General features: G+C 33.0%; 1 protein-coding gene across 2 annotated transcripts; it reads left to right on the top strand.

Annotated features, from left to right (window-relative positions):
• The first annotated feature begins 1,982 nt into the window (after positions 1-1,982).
• On the top strand, positions 1,983-22,121 carry LOC123718448 (proton-coupled amino acid transporter-like protein pathetic). 2 transcript variants are annotated; one of them, XM_045674941.1, is made up of 6 exons: positions 1,983-2,436; positions 16,707-16,792; positions 18,140-18,280; positions 18,448-18,720; positions 19,345-19,902; positions 20,075-22,121. In XM_045674941.1, the coding sequence occupies exons 1-6, from the start codon at positions 2,377-2,379 to the stop codon at positions 20,487-20,489; spliced, it is 1,533 nt and encodes a 510-aa protein (XP_045530897.1). In that variant the 5' UTR covers positions 1,983-2,376; the 3' UTR covers positions 20,490-22,121. The 2 variants fall into 2 exon arrangements, with proteins under 2 accessions (XP_045530897.1, XP_045530898.1); XM_045674942.1 differs by lacking the exons at positions 1,983-2,436; positions 16,707-16,792 and adding an exon at positions 16,801-17,392.
• The last annotated feature ends 1,775 nt before the right edge of the window (positions 22,122-23,896 follow it).

The raw sequence follows: 23,896 nt of genomic DNA, 5'->3' as shown, positions 1-23,896 counted from the left end.
ATATTTTTCTTGTTTGTCAAAATCTAAATAGGAGGTCATAAATTCTTTATTCAAGGATAGTTTCTCCGTTCGTGGGCCGATCTGTATACTTCTGTCAAATGATTCCCAGAAAATTGGTCCCATAAACGGTGTTGTTATAATTTTGTAAATTTTAAAGACGGAAGTTAGAACTCATGTAAACTGTATAACACGCGTTTGAAATCAGTTTCGTAACAATGTATGAAAAATAATGAGGAATGATTCAATCGACCAACTATTTGAAATAAAGCTAAATATTAATTTTAGACCACATCAGGCAGGTCAGTGACCGTATTTACTTGTTCTGGTTTAGAAAATATGCGTATGTTGTGAAACATAAATAAATACCAATAAATGCAGACTTAAATTAATAACGAATGGAAATATCTATAACTCTAATGTGATATTTTCTTTATTAAATTTTCAAACGCCTTAAAATTACGAATACAGTGTACTGAACATTGTACAGTAAAGTAGAATACTGTTATATAAACATGATCTTATAGACACAATGTTGATTTCTCAATTGTAGAGAAATAAATAGCGTAAACCCTAAATTGTTGCAATCAATCAACCACCTTCCTAGTAGGAGTGCCATGCGGTTGCTTTCGGGCTTCAGCCAAATGGGCTGGCACAACCGGGGCAGTACCACCGTCTCACAGAAAACAGGCGTGAAGTGATGCAATAGGTATTAATATGGAACTGCGGAGAGTGAGTTTCCTGGAGTCCATCCCCCTCCCTAAGAAATACTTGAAGGATGAAGGTGCAGCACCTCTACCCCTGGGGGTTACCGTGCGATTACGCGAATACCAGACGGTCATAAACCTTCTTTGTGGACCTTCTGCTGACTTCGTATCCGGCGAACTACCTACTATCATTGCCTTCACGACCTCACTTCGCGTCTGTCGCCACGTATGACACTAGAAGTCAGCAGATTGGGATGGGAGCCGGTATTTTTTTGCATTCTACCCCATATGATGAAAAGCAATGGGGCTCGTCCTGTCTTCGTAGACACTGTACTTACTGGATCGGAATACTGGTTACCTATCTAATCGTTTAGAATGACAATCTTTGTGTGCTCAGCAAGGCGAGACGGTATTTCAACTCTATAAAGCGTCAATGTTACATCGGGTACTATTCTCTTGTCTTGGCGGAAGCTCCCCGGATTCAGCTCCTTCCACTTGACCGTATTCAACAAAGAGCAATTCCAATCATTGTCGATCTATCACTTTCCGAGCGGATTGATCCCTTGGCGATGCGTAGAGATGTGAGGCCACTCTGCATCTTCTACCGTATTAACCAAGGAGTATGTTCCGACGAGTTGTCCGGATTAATACCTGCAGCTAAGTATTATCATAGGATGTCGAGGCACAATACGAAATAACAACTCTTATCACTTCGACGTCCGTCGTTCCACACTTTCGACGCGTTTCTTAAGGTAGTTTGTATCACGCCTTCCTACTGTGTAACCAGCTGCCCACTGAAATATTTCTGAACTAATTCGACTTAAGGTCCTTCAAGAAAAGAGCGTACCAATTCTTAAAAGGCTGACAACGAACTTGCGAGCCTTCTGGCAATGTGTGGGGGCGGTATCCATTGACATCAGATGAGCCTCCTGCCCGTCTGTTATATAAGAAAACTTTATACTAACACATTTACACAGGAAAATTGGCGCTGTATTTATTCAGTAGTTTTGTCGTCATACAACGGTGTGCTTATTCACGTAAACGTAATAAAGCGATACACACTCGTAGATGGAGAATGTATGCTGGTATGCTGGATTACTTTTTTTTAATATAAGAATCTCATATTGTTGTTTTATATATTCAAGTTTTTTGCCCATGACTACGCGACTTTGAAATTCAAATTGTCGTCAGAGAATAGTTGACGTCGCGCTGATTACTTGAATAACACCACGGCCGACCATGGCGCCGATTCGCGGTACCGACAGTCCGACACAATACATCAGCCCGCACACCGCTCAGCGCGCTTGCTCGTCTACCCATAACCCAGTACACGGTACCGGTTTTGAACCGACGGCTCATTGCCGACTTAACCGTGAGAGCGATTAGACGTCTTCACGCTCGTATCTTTTTATTCGCTAAACTATCAACTTTACATTTCAAATCACTGCCATTAAGCATATTCAAAATTTTTAAATCGACACGTTAATCCGCAAAGACGGCGATCGATAATATAATTAATAGTGATCATAAAGTTGATCACAACTTTCGAAGGCGGTGATTATAGCATTGGCCTTTTTTTCAGTTACACGGTTTTTTGAGCAATTTTAAGTTCTTTCTTTGTAGCGATAAGGCGGTTAAATTTTTGAGGTGGTGTATACGGAAATTATCCGAAATGTCGAAGAAGCATCTTCACAATCAAGCTGCGATTCCATTGGCTCCTGCAGTGTTTAAGGTAAGTTTTTCATTATATAAATAAATATATATTAAGGATAACGCTGTGCGATTTTAAAAACGTGCATCAGGAATGATCCTACCTAAACTGAAATGTTTGGATTGCTGTGCGAATTATTAATTACAAATACATACGAGTATAAAGTTCAAACTTTTAACAAAATATGAAAGTAATTTATCGTGTAGAAAGACGAATGCAATAGTCGCAGATTTAATGATCCAATGCTTATTACCTGACCAAGTAGTATTACTTACAAACCGTAATAATTGTGTATCGAAATTTACAGATTTTTTTGTCACAAATTTTTTGATCGAAATCGAAATGCGCTAAATATTGATATATACATTTATAGCGTCGTAATTATTAATCCTAAACAGCAACGGTTAGACAAAAAAACGTGGTTCAATGATGTGTTAATAAAAAAACTGAGGTGCATAATTTCAATAAATGCCTTAATAATCCTAATATCCTAATAATTTTAATTCATAATTAAGCATGCGTTCTAAAACTAAACGTACATAAGTAGAGCATTTTGCCGCGTCCCTATAGTGTTCCAAATACGTCCTTTAAGTCGTAAAGCGATTTTATCTAATATTAGTAAATATTTTATGCTCGCGTTTATACGCTAGGTGCAATTTGATTTCTCTTTTGTTTCAATATACTTTCCATATATTGCATTTCCAAATGAACGCTTCAAGAGTTGTCAGGGATTTTTCAATCTTAAGTTTGTTGTAATAGTGATGAATTTTGCGGTTTACATCTTATTAAGTTAGACTTAGTTTCAGTGAATATCGCGGTCTATTTATTGCACTTCCTTTCGTACCAAAACCATTTATAAACCGTCTTGTATTGTTACGTAATCGAAATACGATGTATTTCGATGTTAGTAAGTAATAAAATGAATTAATTTTTAAAGTACTTTTGAAATGTTTGCAGTACATGTGATTATTTTTAATTGATTCTTAACGAATTCATAAGAAACATTTTTACAGCAAAAAATCTTAGGTTTTTTTTAGCAATGAAAATAATGCAATTAACACTGTTATTCACAAACTAATTCTTATTTCGCCGTCAAAACTGTCACACAGGGAGAGGAACATTCAAAATTTAAGTTAAAAAATAGTAGTCAAAAAGGTATATTTTGATCTTGGTTACAAACCGATTTAGATTTCAAGGGAAACAGGATATTAGTCAAAAATTTCATTAAATAATTATTCCTAAAATAATGTCTGAAGTTATTGTTGCGATTCTATATATGTTTATGTACGAGTAAAGTGAATATTTCCACAAATTTTTCCGACATCAAATTGCAATTAAATCCGAACGCGCTGTATGCTTTATCGTAAGCGTCAGCTTTTTTGGAGATTATAATCCTTTGTATATAATATTAAAACAACTACATATCTACATATATAGTTATGATAGTCATCACGGTTTTAAAGAAATATGTGCCGTTCGAAGTTACTACATAAAATATCCTTCAATGGTTCATGGAACACCAGAACTTAGTAGCAATGTCTATACGTTTAGAACTTATATATATGCGCAATGGATTTTCATTAGAATTTATCAATAGAAAGATAACAAACGGTATTGTATATAAAACAAAGTAGAAATATTTGTCGTAATATCAACCGATAAAAGAAAACTTTCAACGAGCTATAGCTAATATATTATAAAATATTAATAATTTATAATCTTTCCGATATCAAGTTTCGATCAGATTAGTCAGAAATTTTGTTCGCGTTGACTTCATTTAAGGCATTTAATATATTACGTTGAGTTATAAAGCTAATTTCAATTTGTAATTTTTTTTTAATATAGGCCTATATTTAGTTTAATTATTATAGAACTAAATATAACTATAAATATAATTAAAAATAAACCATATATAGTGTATATAAAAAATAGCGAAAATAATGTTACTTTGGTTTCATTTATTTCTTACTTTCTTCATTAAAAATACAGTAATTAACCTATTTTAAATTATAATTGCCTACGGTTAGTAAGTATTTAAATTGTATGAGAGAGTTATTGCCATTATTTAGCCTTGTTGTTTAACTAGAAACTAGAACCTAGAACAAAACGTATTTCTTTTTACGTGATAAATATACAAATATTTATTCACGTATTCAAAAATTATTAACGAGGTTAAAACCAGTTTCGTTTTACCAAATAAAACTGGGGTAGTAAATTCTGGGCTATGCCTATAAAACTTACTCAGAGGGTAGACACCCCGGAGAAATAAACCCTTCGGCTCAAAGTATAAGCATCCTTTATAATATATTACATTAAATTTAAAAAAAAACAGTGGCGCTACAACCATTTAGGTCTGGGTTTCAGATAGATCTGATTCGCACTTTTCGGTTCTGGGTCATGCTGGTTTCCTTACAATATTTCTTTAGCGTGTTAAATGTACACCTAGATATAAAGTCTATTGGTGCATAGCCGGAGTTCGACCCCAGGGATGAAAGAGAATTGCTACGAAGCTAACACTGATCAAATCATACATAGTTAATTTATTATATTCAACAGGCAAAATACTTTTATCGCTTCTATCGAGTGAATCAAAGAATTCGTTCCACGCTTAAAATTCCACGAATTAATTAATTCGGAATAAACATTTCCACAACGTTAAAGTCTATCGTATAATTAAGGGATATCAGAGATTAAGAAAATTAAAAGAAAAAAAGAATTAGCAACTAAAATTATAAATATTTTTCCAGTCACAATGTTAATTTTTCATTAACGGTTTAATACATTCGAACCCTGCCGACTAAAACATAAGCGTAGCGTTTTTATAATTTAATTAACATATTTCTGTTTAAAATATAGTTTTTGATTATTTTAATTTCAATTTCTTTTTCATTTGTTATCTGGCTAAAATATATTAAATCAAATTCAATAAAAATACTTTACACTCTTCAAATTGATAAGTTTTTAATTGTTGAACCAATAATCAAAGAAATAATCTACTCAATTCATGATAGATTGAAGAATTTACTAAAAACTTTCGCGGCGCATTCTCAGACGTTGAACCAATTTAGAATTGAACTTAAAAATAGTGCTGTCTCTATCATTGCAAACAATAAAAATGAGACATACGCAACTCCCAGTTTTAATACGCGTTTGGGCAAAGTATTTCACTGAAGAGTGGCGCCGAAATTTGGCCTTCGAAAAAATATCGTGAAGTGTATAGCAGGCGGTGGCGACGGCGGACGCCGCGCGGCTTATACAGAATTACACAGCCATGGAAAATTCCACTGAGCTCGATCGCGCGGTACCCCTCCTCACGCGCATGTAGAGAAGCGTACACACATACAAACACGGTACAAACGATACACACGCAACGGATTCATGTGTTATCGCCCTACCTTGGTTCTCGAACTCGCTCCAGCTTGTCGCTCTTGCACACACAGCGATATAATTTTACATCTATTAAAGAAAACGTTGAGAACACTGACCCGCTGCGTCTATAGCTATATCTCTCTCTGCTTGTGTTCATGGCCACATCTTAAATCTTGTTCATGACCTGGTAGAATATAATAATATTAAAGGTTTAATATAAATTTATTGAATTCATTAATAACGGGTCTAAATTTTCCTTTAACATACCGTTCGTTAATGATAACTTAAGGAAAATATATTATGGTATATGTTAGAAGTACATAAGTTTTACTTTACAGTATGTAGCAATTATTATTTTACCTTATTCTGTATTTTCTAAAATCAATAGAATAATAATAAAATTTTAAAGATATTATTATACAATATAACTCGAGTTGCGTACGTAGAATATTTTTGAACAAGTTCGATCGTGTTCAAAACAAACTAAAATGTATTAACAATAGCTTATTGAATTTTCGAGAAGAACGGGCAGTTACGGGTGCTACTTATATGAGTTCTTAGAATTTTTTTGTTGGGCTCGAGTCAAATCGAATACAAAAGACATCAACGAAATAAAAGAACAAAGTATGCTTGAAAAAATTTGGGGATTTAGACTTTCTAATTATGTAAATAAAAATCCGCATAACTTTGATGTTTAAAATTAATTTATATATTTAATGATGGATTAGTACAGCTAGACTGTAGAGATGTATTATAAGCTTTCTTAAGTTATTTTCATCAATTAGATTAAATGTGACTCCCCGCAATAACTGATTAAAAAAAGCTTTCAATTATGTGAATTCAATAATCTATGCCATACGTTAGACATCAATTTATAAAGTATATTCGTTTTTGATTCAGTAGCGCGTTGTTTAGTAAAATGGTTCATACAGCCAGCTGTTAAAGCAAATTAAGTAATGTTTCAATAGATCAAAGTCTTGCGAAAATTAGTCTCATAATTAAAAAGTAAAAAGAAGGCAAGGACGTATAAGATATTATGATAACTCCCACAGTCACTGGAGGCGTATATAATGTGGATTACAAGCAGCTTTCACATAGCCATTGTTTTACCGCACTTGAAATACTAATGAGGCCACACGAGCTAACACTCGGCCTGTGCGAATATATCTTGAACATCTACGCATTGTATCATACAGGACTAATATAACACCCGCAACAGTTAACTCCAATCGATCAGTGATGGCATCAAATGTTACCTATTTTCCGTGTATAAAAAAATTACCAATTTCTCGGACGGATAATTAATAAATTTTCATTTTCAAAACAATTTTTCACGTTGTTTTGTGAGTAGTGCCAAATTTTTTCAATGTCATTTTAAAATAGCTCTAGTTGTTGACAAAATAAGATTAGAACTAAATTTTTAACCTTGTTCAGGCGACGCTTTCTCTCAACATAGGAGAGTTCATTCGCAGAATCTTCAAAGAAAATCATACTGTGTTTTTTTTAAATTGTAAAGTAAAGTTATAGTAATATTTATAGCACATTACAATGTTTATTTCTCGAAGATGTATCAATCTCTAATTGGTAGACGAAAAAGACTGGTGACCTGTGTCTGCCCACAATAAGTGCTTCAATTATTCAATGTTGCTATTGAAAGCTAAAACTAATTTTCAATTAATTAAGCACCCGATTACTTTTCTTATTTTTTTCTAAATGAGTTTTTTATCATTGTTAGAGTTTAAAAAAAATCAGTCGCACTATAATCTTAATATAGTCTGGGTCCCAGATTTCTTTATCTGTTTCGTGATCATTTGTGTCTTCTGTGCCTGACACACGCCGTCGACTTTTTGGGTCTAAGTTCGGTTTCCTCACGACGTTTTTGTTCACCGTTCTAGCGAATATTACGATTAGAAATAAAGTACATTGGTGCACAGACGGGGATCGAACTTACGACCTCAGGGATGAGAGTCCTACACTGCTGCTGTTATAATTCTGGTTCTTAATAAACTGAACTCTAAAATGTTAAATACGTAGCCGTAAACTCGGAACTTAGAATCATTATTCTGGTCAGCGACTTTTCGCTTGATAACGTTTATGACTTCATTCCGCCATCGATTAAAAGGTACAATCACGCACCATAAGTGTAGAGATTAGATAAGAATGTCCTTGTGACTCTACCAATAAAAGTGTATGTCATTTACAATTATTTACTAACGCTTTTAATTGTTTGGCAATTGGCTTTATACTTGGCAGTAATCGCATTTACGGCTTCTATTTCCATAATGTTACTCTTAAATTTACGAGGCGTAGAATTTTCGGATGTCCATTATTTAATTAAAAACCTACGCCATATTTGATTGATCCGTTGCAATGTGGTCCGTTAACAGATCAATATAGTTATCATTAGATAAACATATTTTTCCCGTTTGATACCGTGAATTCTATATATAAATTATTCGAATAAACATTTTTGTTCGAATAAACTGGGACTTGACTTAAATTTCTCCCCTAACAAGCTTGATTATTAGTATATATCATGACAAATAACAATTAGGATGCAGGCGACGCTAAGTCAAGGTGTTCCTTGTTTTATGAAAGAAATTGGTCTTTTATTTATTAGCTTTACTTGCCATAATTTCTTGGAATGTTTAAAATAATAAATTAAGTTAACTATAGCTATACTGTAATAAATATATAATATTTTAATTTCAACAAAATTTCTTTTATATAATAACGAACAGTTTTATTTTTCATTTGATATAACCTTTTCAATTATGCTCTAAATGGCGTAAATTGTAATCTCTGTTCATATATAAATAAATAGTATAATTTGCGTGTAATAATTATATATAGCTAGGGCAGCTGTATGGTCTAATTGGAGACTATTATCATATCATTAATCTAAACAAATTAAAAAATTTCGTGACAATAGTTCATACAAATCACAAATTGAGTTATAAGAAATAATCAGAAAATTTATTATATATTTTAATAATAGGATGCGTCATCGCCTTATCACTAGTATGGACCAAAAGGATGATTCAAGATTTTGTTATGATAATGACTAAAATAGCTGCAAAAACATGACTTTGTTTATATTAGTTTAGTCGGCGAAATTTTTCAAGAATAAGTCGCAGAAGAATAACGCGTTAATTGCGATTAATACTATCTGACATAAGATAACAACTTCTTAAGTTCGCTTCCACTTACTATATAGTACAATGACAGATTTAATTCACCGTGTTCAATGAATGATTGACGAATAATTACAAGAACACATTACATAGGGCTGGCATATCTAAGCTCCTTCGGGTACGGAACTTCATAAGGTTTACAAAATATAGTTGATTCAATCGACAATCGATAGATAATGTGAAGTAAGGCTGACGTCATTTTACATTGTCATTACTTGCATTGCAGTTTCTATATATAACTTTTCTCTATAATATTCCTACGAAACAAATCTACGTGAATATAAATACATGTATTCCGTGTCGTATAAAAGTACTAATTAGAATGGTAGCCCCCTTTTATAGGCTTTACTTTACGTCGCAGCTATTTCGACAAATAAAAAATAGGTAATAAATCTAGATCCTCGAGTGTATATATGATCGTGTAACGCTGTAAAATTTTTGACTTATTCTCAAGTCAAATATATATATAAAATTGTCGAAGAATTTGTGATGCCGTTTTGGAGTGCGACTACAAAGTGAGACACGAGATTTTCGTACATATATATTTTAGTATTGTTTATTTCATTGTATTTAGACAAGACCGCACGATATTTTCGTTATTATACTTATCCCTGAGATCGTGTGGAAACCGGAATGTCTCAAATCCAAAAATCTACGTGTGTCAGATAGAACTTCTTCTTGAAATAAAAATGATCACACAAACGGGCGCAGTTTGAGGCTACACTTTAGGATTGTTGTGCCGTTGGATTTTAATTATTACTAAAGTTACAACGATGCCTTAAGACTATTTATTTTAAATAAGTGGGTAATTATACCTAATTATTAATTTATTATACTTTGAACAGTATATACTACATTAACCGTTGGACTCTTTTAATGTGGGAAATTGTGAAAATGTATACCTTCTAAAGTGGAATAGAAAATATGTGGCTTTTCATGGATATATTGCATGAGCTTGACTGATCTGTAGTTGATATACGATGTTTACAGTATCAAATACTCCTACTTGTGAGGTTTATAAAATACGAGCATTGTTAAGAAAGTGGAAAAGACAATAAAGTATTAAATGCATTGAACGTGTGGTTCTCAGTTCGTCGAAATCTGTTAGGGTATTTCATTCGTAAGCGACAGGTCCCAATATAATATGATCGAGTTCAGGAAGAATGGAGAGTCGTTTCCAAATTTTATGGTACACTTGGAGCGATTAGGATACTTACTTCGAAAAGATAATTTAGCCGCATTAGATAATTCGAACATTTAGGGAAGATTTCTCTATGCAAATATGATATGTCGTCTGAGAGTATTATGAAGATTCCTTGGAAACATTTTAATCTATGCTAATATTATAAAGAGGTTTGTAAATCTCTTGATCCACTGAACTGATGAGTAGCCATAGCTATTGGTGAGTATCAAAGGTATACTTAAAAATATTACAAGACTTTTTCGGCGTGGTCGGATTTGCAACGTTGAGGAAGATTAAAAAAAATCATTTACGGCCCGTTCGGGACGTGCAAGGCTGGGCGTGTCGCTATTACTACTATTGAAATCGATGATTGCTAGAATTTCACAGGACTGTTTATAATACTGCTTGAATTACAAGTATATTTTCCACAGAAAAGGATCTCGTTACTGTTTATGTAATCATTAAAATGTATAAAGAATGTTATTGTATAAAAGCGATAACGCACATACATTGCGTTATTTTCAATGCCTATTTAAAACATACATTTTAACTTTTCATTATACAGGCACGTTCTTTTCAAAGGAAATGTAATAACTGGCTATTTACTTCCCAATGTTCTGTAGGACAAAATGAGATTTAAGGATATATTTGTATTGAAAATGTTAATGATTAAACGCGTAGTAAAATAGACTGTTACATGATAAAGCTATCGTATATTTTTTTCCGTATGTTGGAGCAAAGTGAAGGAATTTACAAAAGGTTCAAAATAAAAATTACAGAGAAAGGTATTTTTATTTTTACATCTTAATAGAGGCAAAAACTCGTACTATAAAAAAAGATTAGTTTATCTTTTACATTTAGGATTATACGTGCTAGCGGTTTCAAAATTAACACATGTCCAATTGATTTAGATATAAAACGCGGATAGAAACTTGTTTATTTACCTTTTTATATATGTATAAAGATTTATACAGTACCTAAAACCATCTAACGATACTTCAAGGTAAATAAAATTGCTTTACACACCAAAAGACTGGTTATGTTAATATAAATTAATCAATCTATTTCTGTCACATAAATCACCAGTGGCCATTCGTAACGAGCCTAAACCATCATATTATAATCGTATGTCTATGGCTCTGAATACAATGGCTTGACGTCATCATACGCGTGTAACACAACATTAAGGTCGTTTAAAAAACATATTTTACTTTGTTAATATAAAATTAATTAACCGAAGATTATTGGGAAGTGTTTAATTAGGAAACAATTGTATAATTGACTAATATGAGAGCGTTGAATGAATCGAACCTTAGCGGTAATCACACATCTGGATGAGGATTATGACGATTTTATTTGACCCTAAATATCGCTGGGACAATACTATTTAAAACTCTAATTTGTTGGATTTCGGGTAAAGTGTACCTAAATTCCTATTTCAGATATTCTATTGTTTTCATGTTACGTAAGAATAATGAAATATTTCGTCATAAATATCTTTTGTGTTAATAGTTTTCCCTTGATTTAATTCCTAGAAATTATCAACGCCGTATTACGTGTTTTATTATGCCACCACTTTTCTTGGTGTATGAATCTTGTAGAATTGTCTAAGGCGACGCGATAAACGGGTCCTAATTCTAGCGAGCGAGCATTTCTTCTAAACATTTCCATAGCTCGTATTATTATTACAATAAGAGCTGCAATGTCATGGCAGCGACTTTATTGTACAAAATTAACGGTCTCGTTCACACAAGAGCCAAACTCCTGCGCATGCGGTATGCACGTGATCGTTTGTTACGACAATACTAACCTAACCTATGTATTTACAACGATAAGTTTTTAAGTTATTTCATTTAAAAAAACTTTTAATTTATATTTTCTATGAGAAAGACGCTATTTAAGTGAAATATAAGTGTTATTCAATTTTGTTCACAATAGTTTATAAATTTATTGAAGTAAATAATATTACACATTCAAAAATAGCAATATAAGGGTGACCTCGTAATAAGTTTTTCGGCGCCATCACGGGGTGGAGACCAGACAGTTGCGTCACCTGAATCGACTCTATTCATTCATCTTGCTACTGGAACTAGGCTGGAACCAGGGCGATTACGCAAACATACTAAAGACGTATAATATTATATGCAACAAATGTGAATTCTTTTTGTAAATAATTTTATTTAAATTTTCATTGCTCATAAAAATTATATGTCCTCTGTTGAGCTAATGAGAAACGTTGACCCTTTCAGGGTCGTTACCGTTGACAGAATAAGGGCCAATCTATGAATGCGGTAGACACAGTTCCTTCCGCTATAGTCATCCAAAACCTTCATTGATAAGACCGAATCAAGGAATAGATTTTTGTATGCAAAATGGGTGATTTACAAAAAACTATAATGACAGTGTTTAACCGTCTTGTATATGTCAAATTAACGTAGTTGAATAATATTTGAATCACTTTTTACCCTTGATAGGGTATACTTGATACCTATGTGTAAATATCGTGTGTTGAGGTTCGGAGGTTTGTTTCTCTCGATTAATTTGACTTGACTTATCAAAAAGTTTGATAGTCTATAAGATATTTGAAGCTGGTTTTCTAAATTTCGTTTACTCTGAACCTTACTTCCAGGATATACTATGAGCCTGACAAGTATGAAACGTAAAATATATCCGCGTAAAATTTTGTTATGGATATATATATTACAGCGCGTTATATCACGTTTCACAAAATTCAATGTTATGCAACTGGTTTACTATATCATACTGAAATATGTAACTAGCGGAATTAACAAGAAAAATCCTTTGTCCCATAAACAACAGCTTCCGCTATCTAGAACAAGGTCATGTGAATCGAGTGACGCAGGTTTCAGTGTCTTCCTAGTACATAACGACTATTAAAGTAAATAATCCTCGCTACTTATTTTATTCTTGACATTATGAAACTATAATTATTATGATTAGTTTTCTATAGAAAAGTTACAACTATTACGTCTCATAATATAGGGTATAGCGTGACCTCCGTTTGACACTAATGAGAATAATCTAAGGAAACTGCGCCTCTAACAAGCCCGTGCTTGCTAAATATAATATTGGCAGTAACATTATTTTTAAGCATGTTCTTATATATGGCTATAGGTGACATTAGTCATAATATTATACTCATGTCAACACTGAAGCACAAACAAGAGCTAATTATAGATTACGCAAATATTGTATCGCTTCCAGAAAATTTGTTTATTAGACTGGAGTTCAAAATTTGTGACTTCAATGGTGTTTAGATATGTTTTATTGATAAACAAGGTAGTAGAAGTAGTGTCAGCCTAATGGCTTCAGCGAGCGACTCACATCCCTGACATAGGTTCGATCCCCAGCCGTACACCAATGTACTTTCTATCTATGTGCGCAGAAATCTGCATCCTACATCTAAAAAAGTTGTAGTGCCACTGGTTATTTTGTTATTAAACAAGGAGGTGATTCTTATTTGTCTTTCGTAGTGGGGTAAAGATATCCTGGTTTCCTCGAGAAGTTTTTTGATTTCCCCTACTAAGTCAATGGTATTGGCCAACGAAACGGTATAAACAATACATTTATCTATTAAATCTATTTCATTATCGCGTTAAAACATAGTTTAATATACACTTATGCAAACAATAGTAATCAATTGTTAATGTATTTAAATGTAAAAAAAATCAAAGTTCACAAATCGGTCAATCGGAGTTTATGTACCTACATACACTTACTTTGTCTTAAATAATATAAAACTTTTTGCTCTCTAGGCGATTGATAGTACAGAATTGAATAATTTAAATCATGATGGACAATCAACGTTTCAATTGCCTGTTACCATGACTTTAGTAGGTACAGTCTCATTTGTCGTTGAACATTTATTTTAACATAATATTCGATATATAAGCGTTTAGTATATTATATTAAGTATAAGTATACCTAGTGAGTCGTAAATATTATTAAAATAAATATTAATAAAATAATTATGAGTTTCGCGGCGGATACGCTGCGCTACGAGTGAGAAGCAACTGTCAACTGTATATCTTTCTCATAAAAGAGGAAGGAAAGTATATATTGTTCACGTGTTTTTTCCCTAACAAATATACATTAATATATTCACAAAAATAAGACTGTTTATCTATCAGATTCAAAACGAAATAAAAGAATACAATATTTATATCGAAATGCTGAAGGTAACTCTGCCTAAAATTTTAATTATAATAAATTGCAGTCCTGTTTATAGGTAAGAATTTAATGGAAATAATTAAATAATCAGTTACGCACACAGGTGATACCGAATTTACAGGAAGTTTTTAATTAATGTTAAACTTATATGACTTATAAAACTTCAATTTTCCTATGAAAATAAGAATTATTTCGGTTCCGCTTTATAACTATTTTATCTCAATTCTTAAGGCATTGTTATTGGTGAAGTTTTCGTTTGTTTTGACCCCCCTCTTGTACCTGTCCTTGTTACAATAAGTACTAAATCATTTGCATCCGGCTTAGATTTATTGAGAGCTTGATGTGTGATTCGCAATTTTTATTATATATAGGATATAAATTCTAAGAGTATTTTTTCCAGTTTATGTGCAGACGGTAATAATAATAAAATATTTTATTCTATATAAATATATACGACATGTAAGTAATAATAAAAGTTGAATTCACATTTATATGGAGCATCCACTAGTATAAGCCGCCTCCAAGGCATTCCAAAACTATATATTCTTTCTATCTCCAGCCATCTTTCGCCTACGTTTTTCAAACATTATACTATCTGAAATAGTGTACAAATATGCATATAACAAAATACGAATAATTTGATAAAAAAATTAAAAAGGTTTTTGTCATGATGACAATTTATATGGGAGCCAAAATGACTAAGTGACAAAATGTAAATTTAATTATAATAAAGATTGATAATTAAAATATACTGCCACTAATGAAATTTTCAGTTTTACCAGCAATTTTGGGAAAGTTTAACTAAACGATTCGACAACATCTTCCAAGTGGTAACTTTTATAAACAACAATATGAAATTTATATTTTTAAATGATATCGCGATGCGATAAAGGTTATCAATCACACCAAGTGCTAATTAAACCCCGGAAAATGAATAAGTGATTGAGCAAACAATTACTCAGACTCACGGTCTTGATAAAGAAACACTGAGCAACCAATTCTAGAACATCTACTTGAAACAGTAAATACGCTTAAATAAGGGTATTTTGAGGTTGTTCAAAACGTTACGAAGTTTGATCTTAATTTTTAATGTTTCAGAATTCGTCGTTGTATGTTGACGTATTCGTATTCGTTATAGATTAGATGTCTGATGAAAGACGTAGAGGTTTAGGAGGTGTGTCTCGATAAAACTCCCAAATGATGACCTTGTAAAACCTAATGCGCACTTGTTGTCAAGACATAATGTATCGGCGTCACATCTTAAGATTATTTTACCTATTAGTATCTCGTGACGGTGATTACAATAAAATCTATGTTAGAGCGCCTTATGTTCATCTAATATCGTGCTGCCGTGAGATGATCATTTGTTGACAATGCTGTATTTGTTAAAATTCAATTGTCACGATCATGCAACTTCTGCATGTTCAATACTGCATTTAGCAGTTAATCATCTTCAACAAGTACCGAGTGAAATAGCTCCCGATTTCTTCCCAATTTAATATTGGTAACCAGTACAATCCAGTTTATTCAAGGGGGCGATCGTTAAGTGGACTAACTACCAAAGTACCACACACAACCAATAAAGGATCTTAACCTATCCATTTAAAGTTGAACTTTGTTTAAAATTAATCCAAATTCATATACGCATTTGCTTGGTAATTCAATTCAGTTAGGGGAATAAAATTGCATGCATACATTAGCTTCAATCCGATTGTGACTCATGGTCAACTTAAAGGGGTAGTCAATGTTCATGTTGTTTTACCACCTTTAGAAAGTTACACAACAACCAGTTATGTTATAATTATCACGCATTTATTAATAATATTTTTAACATCGTTACCATAAACATACTATCTACAACAGCTTTAAAGCATTTAGTAGTAAATGTTTCATGTATCTACTTTAGTCTGTAGATTATTGATAAAAATAATGTACTATACGCTCAGTTTCATAATAATATTATGGGAAGCTGGTTCGTATTTTCATCATTACCAAAAGCAACGATATGTCTTGCAGTTCCTTTGAACAAAACGTGACTTGTTTCCTCGCTCGGGAGCATTGCCTATTTATATCCTACCAAAATAACTCTGATGTGATCACGTGGCAAAATCACCAGTATTACGAGCCCCAAACCTGGATGCCAGTTTAACGTCATTTGTCGTCACACACTCCAAAATATGCAAAAAATTTAAACAAACGATGCCGGATGAAATAATATTTCGGAGACTTAAAAAACCTCAGGACTAAATTAAATTAATTCACATTTAGAAAACTATATAAGCGATTGTGTAAAATAAATGAAGTTTGAGATTAAATGTATGCTTAGATTAATGAACATCTTCAAATTTCTTCAGAAACCTCAACTGCGGCCGATGATAGCCGAATATGATCCAAAGAAAAAGGGAGTCAAAAATGACTTATCTGATGTCGTCATGGTCAAGTAAGTATCAGTATCATGTGTCTACATCACATTCTCGGTCTTACATGAGCATCAATCGAGTTTACTAACCGAAAATGCATTGTGCGTCTCAATAAAATAACCAAGTGTATTTTCATTTTATTATTGCTTGTTTAAATTGATTACAATAAGTTTTGAAAAAAACTCATTTCTAAAGCATGCTTCACAGCTTGTAGTTCATTTAGTTGTCAAAATTTAGTGTATTACCTAATGTAAACATGGTTTTTCGTGAAATTGAATTGTAATAATATTCATATATTTTTGTTCAACAGGACAATGAAAAAGAAAATATTATCTAGTAATATATCATGCCTAACAGATTTAGTATTGGGTCCTAGAAATTTTTGCAATTTCTGGTCCGCTGAACCTACAGGTCTATTTCACATTTCATTGCATATTTTAATGATTTTTGTCGTTAAAATGGTATTTTATATTGTATGTTGACTGTTAAGTACTTGCTCCTTATACGAGCGATAATTAAACGCTCGTCGCCGTTCGGACGATCTGGAAAGATGCGTGCTGCTTCCACGAGATCTAAGTCGCTCGACGACCTTGATCATCTCGCTATGGACTCATACACCGGTACATCATTCCATTTTATGGTTTCAATTTTATTTTATATTGTTTGGTATTGGTAAATCAGAAGCATACAGAAAATAATTAAGGCAGTTGAAGCCGAAGTATGCAGATATGCCTCGACGGCTTCTCCGTCCCGTGCGCTATCTCTGTTCAGGTTCGGGATTGACCCTTAATCATTTATTTTGTACAAATTTAATTTAGCTTTATATTTTTTAAATTAGTGATACAGAATTCACTCCGGTGCCAAAAATGCTGCTCCAAAAGTACGAATTATGCTACTCGTTCGTTAACGTAAAGCTGTATTGAATTTTGAGATAGGGTCATTTTTTTGTAAATGCCAAATCTTAACAGAGTGCAACGCATTATTACAATTTGTCACAATTTACATATTTTGGAGACCATAATACAAAAACACACCACCATCAAATACTCAAACAAAACTAAACTAATTTACGTTGTAATGATATCGTATATAATAATAGACAACAAAATTTAAAATTAGACATAAACCCGCGTCTCGTAGCTTCAATAGGAATCAACATAGCACCATACACACATTTGTTTTTAACGTTTCATATCCAGCTGAAAACGCGCTTATTGTAACGCCACCTTCAATCACGCGACATATTATCATTACTTTTGTGCTTTATATCTGTATACAGAACTACACTAAACTCACAGCTACCTTAAACACTACTTAATATTTAATATTCTGAATCATTATTAATTTATCTTATTAAATGCTCACAGATACAAAGTTGATCCAAATGATATCCCAGTGGAACAACAAGCGGGATCAACACTCCCTCTTATGGAGATACCAGGCCGAGATATCGAAGGAGATGAGGACTTTAATCCGTTTGAACACCGAAAACTGGCTCACCCTACATCGTAAGTCATAATTTGAAAATTTATAATAGATTAATCTTAAGCTAGGATGCGAAGATCTTTAACTTCCCAGAAATTAAATAAAAATGACTGTGCGGGTTTGGGGAAAATATTTCATCAATAAATTGCCATTGGTTCGTTTTGTTAAATGTGTATTATTTCATTTACAGGGACATGGATACGTTAATTCATTTGCTAAAAGGATCATTAGGCAGCGGAATATTAGCTATGCCTATGGCGTTCATGAATGCAGGGCTTTACTTTGGATTGGTGTCAACTTTCCTCATCGGTGGTATTTGCACATATTGTGTTCATATCCTTGTTAAAACATCTCATGAGCTCTGTAAGAGAATGCAAAAACCATCCCTTGGTTTTGCTGAAACAGCGGAAGCTGCCTTCCTTTCTGGACCTCCAGCTGCACATAAATTCTCACGACTTGCCAAGTAAGTAGTTTTGATTATGCACGATAATATGCAGTAGGATTTTTCTAATTTAAAGATGAACGTAAAATTGTTTCGAATTACAACTGTTTTAAAGTCGATTCAACCAGTTTCTTGGATTCACATCGTGATTTTACTGACTGGATTTGAATTCGAATCTGCGGTAATGCTACTTATTTCACTATGTTTTTGCGTGTTTTGCCCACGAGAATGTAAGTGGGTGCTCTTATTTCACCATGCCCACTGCTGATAGAGAAGATTGACTAATAAATACTTAAATATGTGGACGGAGATGGAACATGGAGTAATGGCAGCTGCCATGTAAGAAGCTTCTTGAAACATTTTGTAAAACAAAAAACTTTGCGATTAAAAAGAGTGACTGAGAGTGTATTGCCACTTCTTCTCTTCCGTTCTACGCCCTTGATTTGAGAACTGGCAGTAAATGTAAAATTAGAAGCATTTAATATGTATTTCTTTATTGACGTCCATAAGTGTACATTGTGCTACCTAAATTTATAAATGAATTTGAATTTACAAATAAGAATGTGTCTAGTCACCCACGACGTGACACATTACACCACACTACCTATAAACTCAGTGTAAAATACATCTTTCCTTTGTTTTCAGAGCTATGATAAACTGGTTTCTGGTGATTGATTTACTGGGATGCTGTTGCGTGTATATCGTGTTCGTGTCAAAAAACATAAAGCAAGTTGTAGACAACTACACGGTTGATAGTGAATGGGCACCTCACGATGTAGATGTCAGAATTTATATGGCAGTTCTTCTTCCTCTTTTGATTTCAATGAATCTCATTAGAAATCTGAAGTACTTGGCTCCATTTTCAATGATTGCGAATCTTTTGGTGGGAACTGGAATGGTTATCACATTCTACTATCTCTTCCAAGATATTCCTGCTATTAGCGAAAGAAAGCAGTTTGCGGGTGTCGCCCGTCTACCAACGTTCTTCGGTACGGCTATATTCGCTTTGGAAGGAATCGGTGTTGTTATGCCTCTTGAAAATAACATGAAGACACCAACTCATTTCATCGGGTGTCCTGGAGTGCTTAACACCGGAATGTTCTTTGTTGTATCACTCTACGCTTTAGTTGGATTCTTCGGATATTTGAAATACGGAGATGAAACTTATGGAAGTATTACACTGAACTTGCCGCAAGATGAAGTGTAAGTAAATGTTTTTTATACATTTCAAAATATTAATTAAGTAAATACATATTATACGTACCACGTACGTACATTACTTGTAAATTACACTGTTATATATTTGATTTTGCAGTCATAAAATTTCTACCGTATTGAGCTAAGTTTGTGATAATAAAATACATATTTTTTTTAGATTGGGCCAATGTGTCAAGTTGATGATCGCTGTAGCCATTTTCTTCACCTATAGTCTTCAGTTCTACGTGCCAATGGAAATAATCTGGAAAAATATACGCCACAGATTTGGAGCTAAGAAAAACCTCGCAGAATATACTATTAGAATTACACTTATAATAATAACACTCGGTATTGCTATCGCTATACCTAATCTTGGGCCTTTCATCTCTCTTGTTGGTGCTGTCTGTCTCTCCTTCTTGGGTCTAATATTCCCTGCTGTCATTGAAACCGTTACTTATTGGGACCGGCCAAACGGTCTTGGCCGTTTCAATTGGGTTCTATTGAAAAATATGTTCTTGGTATCATTCGGAATACTGGGATTCCTTACCGGTGCCTATGTTAGCATTTTAGACATAATCAAAGGAGAAGAGTAAGACGTCAACGACAAGACCATAAAATATAAGGCTCAAAAGAATTGTTAAGGGTTACTATCTTATAATTTAATTTTACTTCAATTTAAAGAAATGTGTGTTAGATACCCGTTGAGTTTTGATAAACGATTATTACTTGACTTGATTTTGTCTAGAAGGCTGTTTTTCTAAAGTTTTGTAGCCCGAATCTCTGTAGCCATTTATATAGTTTAAGTGCTCTGTAGGTAGGATCATTATATATAACTTAATGAAATGTGTGAGAATTTTTCTAGTGCATTAATGAAATGTGATAAATCATTAGTTTAGGTAAAGCATAAATTACATTACGTAATATTCTAAAATTATTTTATTCGTTTAGAAAGCGTTGACAATATGCTGAGAATACCTACTGTATTTTAATGTTTTTTTATAATACATCAATAATGTATAATTTCTGGAATGTATTTAAAAGTTGACTGTGATGGTTGATAAATAGTTAATAGATTTTTTAAACAAACATTTAAAGTTAAAGTGTCAAATCAGTTATACATACTATTAAAAAAATGTATGGGTCGTAAATGCATTGAGTTGTCAAGGATAATGTAGTACATATTATCTCAAGATCTGTTTAAAAGTCAACAACATACAAATATATTATCTGAAATGAAAACTTACGTTGAACGTTAAAAGAAAAATATGAGTCAAAACCTCATGCATTATTATCCACTACATTTTATTTCTACAACAAAGTGATTATTATCAAACGTAACAAAAATACTTCGAATACAGCTACCGTAAGGCAATTAAAATAAATGACTGAGTTTTACATTAGTGCCTTTAAGAATAATTATGATTGTTAAAGAGCACCATTTTGGAATATTCCAAGTAATATAATGGAATATCGCGTCGTTATTATCCTATGTTATTCTAGTTTGGTAGAAATTTTTGATTGAAATTTTAGTTTTATTACTGACTAAGTATTATTTTCATGAATTACATATTCAACTATTCAAATTTTTACATTAATGACATGGTCCTTAACATTTTATTAAGAAATATTAAGTCATTGTGAGATGTTAGTAGGTATTCTTAATAATAATTGATTGTACCTATACAAAAATCAAATTTTCTGTGTTTCTCAGCCCATATTGGATGTTTTCTTTCAAAATACATACCAGCATATATTTTTGAAACATAATTGTAACAATAACGTATTTAACTATCCGTAATGACTTTAGTCAAATTGTGTAATGCATTTTTATCTCCAATATACAAGAGCTCAAACACAATTTTCTCAAAAATAGTATCTGATTATATTAGTGTTATTAAAATATCATGAAAATTCGCTATTTTCGTAAAACTTTAATATAATTATTTTGTAACAAATGTCTCATAGGTTTTCTTAATGAAAGAAAATCATTCCTATTTTCATAGATATAGATACTATATTATAATAAAAGTATTAGACATTCACTATATGAAATACAGCTTTTAACGAATAGTTAACGTAAGACGTGTGTCTATACAACGCATCGTTATAAACTTTATTTCATATACATTTTACTATTAAGTAAAATTCAATATACCATTCCGCTTACTTAATGAAGGAGTGGATTCTGTTTTGTTACAGTATTAAATAAATAAGTTTAAGGGTAATCTTTGTTTCATTTCACGACTGAGTACTAGAAATTCTTTAAGAACTATCTCCAAAAACTTGTAATTAGTATCTAAAGTTGAGAGTAGAGAATATAAGTCTGAGTGCGGTATCTCGGACACATGAACATAATGTCAAAAGATTATAGAACACTAAGACTGTTAATGACCATTACCTTAGTTTAAGTTATTCAATAGTAGTGTAGAAAATTAAGTGAACGTAATATCACTTATTAGCCATAATTATTGTATAATATAGCCCATACAGTAGTACAGTAATTCATGTAAAGTCGCACTATTTTTTTTGAACTTTATACTAGGAAAAAAAATGTATCTAAAGTCAAGAAAAAGTGTTTAATTTAGACAATATAAACTTAATATTTTTTTTAATTCTATAGTCTGGAAAATGCCGCCAGTGAAAATCAGCGCACATATCTTCAAAGATTTATTTATTTATTTTAAATAATACATAAATATTAAAATGTTAAATGGTTGTCGTAAAGTGTTTTGTACCAACGTGTGCTAATTATTTTACAGTTCACTTTCCTGTATCCAACTAATAAGCTAAACTAATAAGCTGCCAGTAGCTATAAAATAAAAATGGGACCTATCGAACCTACAGCTACGCGTAGACTGCGATGACCATCCGCGATTCTATGCGGACATATATACATTTACACATTTATGTATAACATTACCATTCATGAAATGAGAATCATCATATTTATTTTATATTTTAATAACCTGATATTAAGCCAGGAATATGAATATTATTATAACAAATTTAGTGGCTTTGGTCGTTATTGCTTAATACGCTATGCAAGAACAGCACCAGATCTAGGGTCGATCAAAAGCAATAAATCTCTGTAATGAACGTTACGTCTAAAATCTACTGATCATTGAATGGCTAAATTGTAGTTTTCTTTACAAAATCTTAGAAGACAGAGGTTGGCGATTGCTAATAATTATTATTCATAGGCAATTTTTGATATAACTTGGACAATTCAAGTTTGGCGAGTAGTGGATCTACCACAACACTAACATTAACTTGCTTTGCTTACAAGTTTCTTCTTCTCTTCTTATCCGGTACACTCTTGACAGAGCGGTCGTGAGGAGCAGATGTGATGCGCTTCACGACGTTTCGCCATCGTTGCCTATTAGTGGTCATCCTGCTACACTCATTGAGTGTACCTCCTACGGCAGACTTGATCTGGTCAGTCCAACGCATAGGTGACCTTCCGCGCGGTCTAGAGCCTTCTATCTTCCCCTGGACGACAAGGCGTTCTATGGACTGAATACCACGCCGAGATACGTGTCCGAAGAATGTAAGGATGCGAGATTGTACTGTTGAAAATAAACGCTGCTTAATACCGAGTTCTTGAAGTATCGAGACATTTGTACGAAACTCGGTCCACGAAACTCCAAGCATTCTCCTCCAGCACCACATTTCCAGAGCGTCTATTTTCTGTCTTTCCACATCTCGCAAGGTCCACGTTTCGGCCGCGTACAGAAATATGGGGAATATAAGAGTCTTCACGAGCCTGATCTTCGTGGCTTTTGTTATGTTCCTGTTTCTCCATATCTTTTGCATCTTGTCCATAGCCGTTCTTGTGATGCCCATACGTCGTTTGACCTCATCGATGCATCCGCCATTGTTTGAAATCTGAGTCCCAAGATAAATATAAGATTGAACTACGTTACATTTCGCGATTTGAGTCACTTGAGGCGAATTATTTCTGGCACGGTCAACAATCATTACCTTGGTTTTGCTGCGATTT

Source organism: Pieris brassicae, chromosome Z (genome assembly GCF_905147105.1).
Source record: "Pieris brassicae chromosome Z, ilPieBrab1.1, whole genome shotgun sequence".
NCBI lineage: Eukaryota > Metazoa > Arthropoda > Insecta > Lepidoptera > Pieridae > Pieris > Pieris brassicae.
The sequence above is the reverse complement of the archived record's forward strand: the minus strand, read 5'-3'. Positions and strand labels throughout refer to the sequence as shown.